The following is a 10,217-nucleotide window of genomic DNA, read 5'->3' as shown; positions in this document are numbered from 1 at the left end:
CTGGCAATCCTTGCACGACTTCAAAATTTTATCTAGGAACAAGCTGATACATCCTTTTAAGTTCTTTATAATTGACAGAGCTAGTAATTATATGTGCCTGTACAGTTGTGGATAGTTTTGCCTTTTATCTGTCTTGGCTATGAAACTGCGTCAACAATACTGTTCATTATAGTTTACCTACATTTCTATATTCTTATTTATAATAACTTCTACTGGTGCATTACTCTTCTTTTCTCCATATTCACCTGACCAGAAATGTTCTTCTTCCTCCCATGCACCACACTAATTCCCATCATATCAAACTTCAACTTATCCATTTCTCATTTCATGTTCTCTGACTCACCTAATCAATCAAGGGACTTCACATTCCACATTCTCACTTGTAGCGATATTGTTTCTTTCACCTGATAATATCGACGAGTGTAGCCCCCTCCCAGAGATCTTATTGGGAGGCTATATTGCTACTGGAATATTTTACCCAATTGGATGTCATGATCATTAAACTATACAGCAGAGCAGCATGTGGTTATAACAGGTGTAGTTCCCCTTGTTTTAGCTGTACACAGTACTAACATAGCAAGGTCATGTTGGCTAATGGTACAAGACCAAATTGTATAATCATCCAAACCATTCTGCATTTACATCTACATAGATACTCTGCAAGCTAGCATATGGTAGGTATGGTGGTGGCTGGTACCTTTACTACTAGAAAGACCTGCCATCCATCTTCATTAACCACATGTTAGTGTGTGGACCCTCCCTAGATATCCTTCCATTGCAGTTTTATGTACTTCATGTGTCTGTTTATTTTGTTAAGGCATGCATGTCACTACACTTTGCCAAGATAAATGTTTCATATTGTAAGTGGGTGCCACACAACTGAAACATGTGAAATAATTTAGCTATTACCAAAAAGTCACAAAATTACTAAATCATGACATTGTGCCGTGGAGATGCTGATAGAATTTTTAATTGTACACTTAATATCATATATTCTCACTACATACTTCAGTAAGTTATTGGTTATAATAAGTTATTTTTTGGAAGTTACACAGGAATTAGGATTGGCTGGTAGAAATGAGGGAACACATACTTGAGGATAATTATGAATAACTAAAATGGTAAGCTGCAGTTAAGAGATATAATATTAAACCCAAGTTCATAAGGGGTAACAGTATGTAATCAGCTTTGAGATGATGCCGTAAGTCCCAAATATCACAAGCTTTGTTGTACTGTGTCATTTAAGGGACAAGAACTCCATGAGAAATACCAGAAAGCTGCATATGAATCAGGAACATAAGTGTTGCAACAGTTGTACCAACTTGAACCATGACTGTACAGCAATAGACTAGGATATCTGCGTGTCACTCACTTTTGTTATGGGAAGGTTGTTCCAATGAGACATCTTGGTATATTCAGTGTTGGAACTTTCACTAGCAAAGTCTTCAAGAACACATTTGATGGTGACTTGGGGGTTGTGGCAGCCGACAGGGGTGTTATTTGATGTTCTACTCTATCCCAACAGAACAAGATAGAAAATACTTCAAACCTAAAGCCACCACCATTCTCATTGGAAAAAAAACATAAATGAAATAACAACTGTCAAAATATCCCATGAATCACAAGTGGACTCAGTCCCTAGATGCAAACATTGATGGTTCTGTGTTGGAACCACCAAGTTCCACAGTGGAAACCCTAAAATTGTCATCTCCATAATCAATTGTCGTAATGACATAGAAGCTTATCATTGATTTAATTACTACTATATTGCAATGGAACATTAATAGTTAGATAGCACATCTGAAGTAAATGAAACTTTATTTGTAGACAGTCAAAGTATTTCACGTGAATCACTCTGTAAATGTTTCAATACTCCCATGCTGTCAGGGCACAGTATCTGACTGGTTGCCACTGTGGGTAAGGATTGCTGAATGGACAACCTGTGTTTTTGGTGTGTGTGAGACTAAGTGAGGACTGAGATCAGACACTAGCTGTATGAATTCTTAGGGGAGTTAATCAATGATAACAATAGATTTTGTTTTAATTTGCCAAGATCCTCTTTGCAAGAAGCATTGCTAATATTATCCTAAAATTTTGCCAGCCATTTCATTTGTAGGAGATATTAATGTAAGCAATATGCAGGTGTAATGCCAGCATCTCCTGGTGGGTTGTGAGATGAGCTATGTCTTCTAAATACAAGTGCTAGAATTTACTTCAGCACAGTTATTTGTTTTCTCACAACTAATCGCTAATCCTGATTAATTATAATTGTAACCTACACATATACACATGTCAAAAGGAGGTCACTGAGGTGGGTACCACATAGAGCAAACAGGATTGTTTTACCATCTGCTGATATTCAAAAATGCTTACATCTTGCCAGGCTATGATTATTGCAAGGTAGATTCACCACACTGTTGGTGCACTTGCCCTGTTGTGGAAGTAAGTGTCAACCCACAGTATTTACCATCTGCAAAGCTTGGTGATAGTTCCAATGTTGTTCGTCTACAGTGAATATTTAGCACAGAAGAGCTGTCTACATCGTTTCTTTTGTGATGTGGGTCAACAAAAATATGAGTAGCAATGAGGAGGATTTATTATTGTTGTGCTAGCCCATGAAACTCCTGTATCGGGCAGGAACAAACCTAAACACCAGAGGGGAGAAAAGGAGGTAGCTCAGACAGTGTTGATGTAATGCCACAAGAAACCTAGATATGACTTATTATTTTCAAGTAGTGCTACATAACAGCTGAACTAGTAGGAAAATTTCATCTTTATGTGAGAAAGCAATCGTGCCTCTTCTACTGAACCCAGGGGAAAATGATACATTGCACAACAATTACTGTAAGGTGGCCCTCACCAACAGTAAGCCAAATGACAAGAAAAATTCTATCAGCATGTGCCATACCTGGTCTGTAGAATCCAAGAAACTGAGCACTCACATCCAATGTACATTTGAAGGATATTGCTCCATCCTGAGAATGTGAATGGCTGGAATACGCTGCCTTTCCCTAATCAGATAATATGTTGGAACAGTGTGTAATTGTGGCTGTGTCCTCCTTGTATATGTGTTGATAGGAGTGTTTGGGCAAAGGCAGTGCCTGCCATCTATGTCATCTGTAAGCTTTGAAAGTGTGAGGTGTTTTCAGCCACTTTGATAATGGGCACACCAGGTATCTACTCTTATAATATGGCCTATGTGGAAGCAACTGTGTAAGTAATATACCTACATAGGGCATACTGAAAAGGTGTTTCTTTTTAAAAAAATTCAGCATACAGTACTGTAGTCAGTGGGATATAATATTCTACATTAACTTAGTGCATGGAGATTTTAGACAGATGCCCATTTTACTGAAAGTTTCTCTTAAAGAAAGTTTTCTGGTGTATGGCATTTTTGGCACAGTGTATAACTGTTCTACGCAATGTAGTGATTAACTGCAAAGGTTTTTATTAATCACATAGAAAATAGCTTTTACTGTAGTCTGATCAAAACTACTTGATAGCTGATGTGTGTCACTTGCCACTACAATATTACTACATCCACTACCAGGTACATTGCTTGATTATAGGCCAAACACAAACACAGCTGATTTTAAGTGACCTATGACTAAAATGTGACAGATGACAGGTTTTGTAGCATTGAAAAAACTCTTGTCCTAACCTTATCACAACTATGTGATCTGCAGTATATCTGAGAACACAGCGATCAACAATCTGCAGCACAATTGAGATCATGATCATTTTGTTCAGAGCTTTTAAGGCTAACCTCTATGAGCAAACTCAAGACAGAAAAATTTCTTAGTATGTTTCTTTGCACAGCCATCTTCTGCAGCAAAGTTTCAGTTTTTGATGAAAGCAAACTGTAATTTCTCACTGTCATTGGTTACTTGAAACCATATATCCATCAAAAAGCAAAACAGTCAAAAGCAGCAATTAGGATAGAATAATAACACAGAAGTATGTGCATGCTCCTACCCACCCACAGCCATATCCACACTCAAATGACCTCATTGGGAAGCTCAAAGATGTCCATTTTCATTGTGATGGAATGGGGTAGCTGCAGGTGCAATGATTGGACCCAGATATCACACGGATCGGCCTTGCACCTACTGCAATTACTTGCTCTCAGAAGATTGTGGTAGGATTTGCTGTACATGATTCGTGCTGATGCCACCATTGATACATTCGTTTGATTCAGTCAAGGATGTTTTGCAACTCCAGGGGACCAGATATTGAGTTATTGTAAAGATAATTTTGAATTGGAGGCTGTAACTGCATTGGCATCCTGCCTGCCAGACAGTATGTCAATTAGAAAGGGCTACACGTAATCTGTGCTGCTAACAATACACATGTAATGTTGGAATAATTTGTGTGTGTCATTCACATTTGTTCATCAGTCTGAAAATTTATGTATGTGTTCCTTCATTTATTGACCTGACATTATTTCTTATACATGTACAGGTGTTGGCCACATGGTTGATGGCCATAGCACCTAGGCAATAAGAAATGTGATGTTGGTGGTAGTTGGTGATCAATTTGGAGTAAAATAAAATGCCATGCTTTATTGGTTTCAGAAATAAATTGATCATTGGTGGTTTTAAGAATTTCTACCGAAAGCCTAAAGAGTCCTCCAAATCAAAGAAAAATCCACATGGAAAGAGTGATTGGTTTTTATTTTAAAATCATAGATTACTCTTATTTTTTGTTTCCCTTTATCTTTTGGTGGATATTTTTATGTCAAAAGGTAGAGGATATTATTTCTAATAAATGTAATAATTTGGTGTAAAAGATTGTAAAACTGTATTTTAAAAATACTGCAAGACTTTTAATAATAGAATCTATTAGAAAATATGGGAATTTAGTCAGCACTGAATGAGACTGGGTGTTATTGAATTTCCTGTGATCATTTGCTGTATAAAAATGTTTCATATTAGGAAAATTCTATCATTCTGGTAGAATGTCATGACAATTTTAAATCACTTTTATTTACTGAATAAGTTATCTGTGGTGGCCATACATTTTTATCTTTTGGTTTATAGGCCCCGATTTTGTGGATTGTGAAATATTGTTTTGTATTGTGTAAATCAACATTTCACACCGCTTTCCTCCTTCCTCAGGTTCATTGAAAGTGCTGGTGACAGCTGTGACATTTCATATCAAGAAGCATTACATCAAGGAGCAGTCAATGACAAGCTGGAGATATATGCAGAGAAGTCAACAGATTTCAGTGTGTCTCACAACTATACCAAAATACAGACTTCACAAGAAGACAGCTTATGTGGCACAAGATTAAGTTGTAGCATCAGGGGAAAGGAATACCATAAGTTTAACTGTAGTTTCTGCCTACAGAGCTTCCCTTCAAAATACAGACTCATAATGCATATCTTCATCCACATTGATGGTGTGCAGGCACCTGCATTTGTGTGTAAGTCATGTGGTGAGGTATTGCCCTCTGATGACTGCTTGAAAGAACATTTGAGAATGATGGAGGGTGACCAAGCATTATCTGCTACCAACAGTGAGAAACTTGAATGCAGTGATGATCATGAAAACAATATCTCCTTCGAGTGTGTACAAAAAGGAATTGTGGAACAGACTGCAGAGCTCCCTTCATACGAGGTACCCAGGAAAACCTTCAAAAAATCCTTTAATGACATATGTAACACACATACTGTGAAACAAGCTGAAGAGAAACTCGAAAGATGTAATGACTGTGGAATTTCATGTACAAGCGACCACACTCATGTCCACACTGTGCTAAGTGCAAAGGGACATCACAAATGTGATGTTTGTGATAAAATGTTTACTCAGTTCTGCAATCTTAAGAAACACAATGTACTACACACTGGAGAGAGACCCCACGAATGCGATGTTTGTGGAAAAGCATTTACTGAAAAGTGCAATCTGAAGCAACATGAATTAATACACACTGGACAGAGACCACACAATTGCAATGTCTGTGGAAAATCATTTACTCAGTCGGGCAGTCTCAAGAACCATATTTTAAAACACACAGGAAAGAGACCACACAAATGCGATGTGTGTGCAAAATCGTTTACTCACAGGGGCAGTCTCAAGAGACATGAATTAATACACACTGGACAGAGACCACACAAATGTGATTTCTGTGGAAAATCATTTACTCAGTCGTGCCATCTCAAGAACCACAATGTAATACACACAGGAAAGAGACCACACAAATGCGATGTGTGTGCAAAATCGTTTACTGACAGGGGCAGTCTCAAGAAACATGAATTAATACACACCGGACAGACACCACACAAATGCGATGTCTGTGGAAAATCATTTACTCAGTCGGGAAATCTCAAGACCCATGTATTAATTCACACTGGACGGAGACCACACAGTTGCAATGTCTGTGGGAAATCATTTACTCAGTCGAGCAGTCTCAAGAACCACAATGTAATACACACAGGAAGGAGACCACACAAATGCGATGTGTGTGCAAAATCGTTTACTTACAGGGGCAGTCTCAAGAAACACGAATTAATACACACTGGACAGAGACCACACAAATGCGATGTCTGTGGAAAATCATTTACTCAGTCGGGAAATCTCAAGACCCATGTATTAATTCACACTGGACGGAGACCACACAGTCCAATGTCTGTGGGAAATCATTTACTCAGTCGAGCAGTCTCAAGAAACATGAATTAATACACACTGGACAGAGCCCCTACAAATGTGATTCTTGTGGTAAATTATTTAATGCATTGAGTAATCGCAAGGCCCACAAGTTAATACACAGTGGAAAGAGACCCTACAAATGTAGTATTTGTGGAAAATCTTTTACTCATTGGGGCAGTCACAGGAAACACAAATTAATACACACTACATAGAGACCACTCAAAGTATTGTTGAGGTCTGTAGACCTACACATGTTGATAGAAGACCACACGTGTTTTATGAAAATTGATCGCATGTGCTACAGAGAGGTCACAAAAAATATGACAAATCCATTTCCGCAGCTTCACATTCGAAGTTACATACAAAATACAACGTATGGAGCACACAATTGATTTTTTGTTGTAAATGCTCCATGCTTTAATTGTTCAGGCTACCCAAAATTTGTGCATTGGGAGGTATCTTTTACTCGATTGAGAAGTAGTTTTGTGCAGTTATCAGGACGCTATATTCTTCAAGAGAATGTACCAGTATGCTGCTAATTATTTGAAAGAAACTGCCGTTTCAATCTTCATGAAGCTGTATCCACTACACAGGCGACAGCAGAAGTGTGTTTATTACTCATTCATAATGTGGGATATTTATCTCAAGAATGGAGAAAGATACAAAAATCTCTTGATTATGTGAACATATTATTGAGGTATGCCTCCTTAATAGTATTGCTATTTGTGTGATCAATAATCTGCACACATGTGAACTGTCTGTGGTAGTTCTCCATTAGGAAATAACTGATGGTGGCATGTATGCAGAGATAAGGGAAAAATTATAATCATCTGCCTAGTAGCGTTTTGCTTCACCTACAGACTGCAATACAACAGTGCATCTCTATGGTATGGACTCATCAGTTCTTCGTTAGTTTTTCAGTTGTAAATTGGACTATAAGTCTACACACATCTCACACCTTTCCCGTTAACTGTAGGCTATCGGTTTGTTGCTGTCTAGTTGGTATGCAATAGCATCCCAGATTCATTTCATCATGATCTAATGAGGTGAGCTGGATGGGAAAGACAACAGTGTGAACCATCATGTTGCTAGAACCATTGCAGTGTGATTCTTACCTTGTAATTTGGTCAGTTATCCTGCTGTAAGATGTTGTCACTCTCTGTAAATACATCAAGCATTAAGTGATAAGTTTGCAGTAATGTTCATGTTCTCCACATCTGTCATGGTGCTTTCAGTTATGACCAGCTGTTTTCTTGCCATCTCATATGAATATCCCCCATAGCATGACACTGCCTCCATCTTCCTGCACCAGTTGTGTGGTGCATGTATGAAACAACTATTCATCTGGATAATGACATATCTGAGCTCAACCATTCACCTGGTCTGAAAGAAATGTCATTTATCCCAACATGTGACACTTCCTTATAGGTATGCAGTCCAGTCTCGATTATCCTATTGGTATTGCTATTGTAACTGACAACATCGTTAGATCAACATGGGAATACAAAGCTGTTATATAACTTGGGGCCTCATGTTCAACAGTCTCTGCTTAATAGCTTGAAACTCTCGAGCCTGCTCAAGCATTTTCTTCTGTCTCTACAGATAGCCATCTATCCCATTTTACAGAGCAGCTAGGTTCTGATTTGCTTGTTCTAGATAATGGATGGGCATCCTACAACCTTTGTCAACTTGTGGTTTCACCATCTTTCAACAATGTTCCATAGAGGCTGATGGTAGAAGCATCTGCACAGCCAACCACATTCGCTGCTTCTGAGATGCACTTACCCAGGCACCAGGCAAAACCATCTGCACTTTGGCAAAGTTATTTATGCCATTTTTTAACAAACTGTCACTAGAATGATAACCACTCATTTCTGGTTGTATAGTTTCATTACTAAGTGACATAGCCACAATGATGCTGGGTAGCAAACACTCCTCCTACGGAAGTGTATTTAGTGATTTGGATTAACAGTGTATCTTCACAAAAAAGGCCTTTTGGTAAATTGTGTAGTAATTCAATTTTTCTGCTTTGTTAAATTTTATGTCAATACACTATTGTCAGTTCAAGTGCCGTATTAATTGTGAAAAATTTTTGTATTACAAAGCTCTGTACATTAATTTTATGCATCAAATCTTTTAATTATTTGTCTGTTTTTAAATACCATGTAACTACTGTACAAACATCAATGACAAAACTGTCATCATGTAGTGTCAGATTATAATTCCGATTGTTTGTAGAAACAAAAGCACTGTTGAGAGCTCAGTGTGATTTCTAGGTTATGAATTTAATCCAAATGCATGATTTTTATTGTAATAAGTTAATTTATCACATGTACTTTCTTTCTAATTGCTTTGTTTCAATTTGATTTTTAGTTGTCTTTTTATATGCTTTAAACATGATTTCATAGTGTATATTTTCCGTAATTACCCTGAGTAAATTTGAGGTTTTCAGAAATCTTTACTAATGCTTTGTCTTATACTTCATAATGTTTGTTTCTGGTCAGTTTTTTCCATTTACTACCAATTTCTTATTGGTGTAAGGTAGTTTGTTTATTAAGTACTGTCATACTTTTAATAACTTGAGACAGTTGTTTTTAAGTGATAGGCATTTTTGAGTTTTGCAACACTTTAAGCTGTGTGGCTTTTTACCGAAATGAGAATGTATCTGTCATGATCGTTCTTGCAACATAATAGTGTGCTGCTATCTGGGCTGTAATATTGCAGTGGCTTTTAAATATTGAGGGCTCCCAGTCTTCACACACTTCATGAGATATTTTGGTTGTGACTTGGAATGAAATTGCATGGATTTTAAATTGTCATTCTCCTTATAGTAATGTAGTTACACTATTCTGTCCAGCTACTTAGTTACATATTTCTACTACAGTTCCTGTTGGTACTGCGCTCTTTGTGGATGGTTTACTTTAATCATAACAGATAATATTTTGTTCTCTCAGTAACGCTTGCTGAGACAAAAATCGTTACTATTATTATTCAAGTAAGAACAGAGCTCTGAATTCACAAACTTACAATACTGCTACTCTCATGAAGCTTAAATCCTGAATCGAAACTGTCCTATTTTAATGTCTCATCACTTAAAATAAGCTTGTGTTGATTCTGAAGATTCTGTACAGAAATTAAGTAAAGTAACCCACAGTGATATGTTATAATCAGATTTCAAATGACAAAGGGAATGAGAGATATTGACAATAGTACTTTATTTTGACAAAGTGCCATTAATTGTTATAATTTGGTATTTATATCATAACACCAAAACAAATGTCATTATTAGTAACTGGTTATTACTGCCATCATCATATGATGTTCTTGACCACTTTCAGACGTTTTGTACTGAAATATATCTGGTAAATGCCATAAAGGCTGCAAGGACTATCTTCACATTATCACCATTGCTCTGCCCCCGGTAGCTGAGTGGTCAGTGCAACAGACTGTCAATCCTAATGCCCCGTGTTCGATTCCGGCTCGGTCAGAGATTTTCTTCACTCAGGGACTGGGTGTTGTGTTGTCCTAATCATCATTTCATCCCCATCGACGCGCAAGTTGCTGAAGTG

At 37.4% G+C, this 10,217-nt stretch overlaps 1 protein-coding gene across 1 annotated transcript; it reads left to right on the top strand.

Moving 5' to 3' along the window:
• The first annotated feature begins 3,160 nt into the window (after positions 1-3,160).
• LOC126442638 (zinc finger protein 99-like) lies at positions 3,161-8,906 on the top strand. The gene is made up of 2 exons (XM_050090722.1): positions 3,161-3,213; positions 5,118-8,906. The coding sequence occupies exons 1-2, from the start codon at positions 3,161-3,163 to the stop codon at positions 6,676-6,678; spliced, it is 1,614 nt and encodes a 537-aa protein (XP_049946679.1). The 3' UTR covers positions 6,679-8,906.
• Positions 8,907-10,217: the final 1,311 nt, after the last annotated feature.

Source organism: Schistocerca serialis, unplaced genomic scaffold (genome assembly GCF_023864345.2).
Source record: "Schistocerca serialis cubense isolate TAMUIC-IGC-003099 unplaced genomic scaffold, iqSchSeri2.2 HiC_scaffold_1399, whole genome shotgun sequence".
Taxonomy (NCBI): domain Eukaryota; kingdom Metazoa; phylum Arthropoda; class Insecta; order Orthoptera; family Acrididae; genus Schistocerca; species Schistocerca serialis.
Note: the sequence above shows the minus strand (reverse complement) of the source record. Positions and strands in the feature narration are given on the sequence as shown.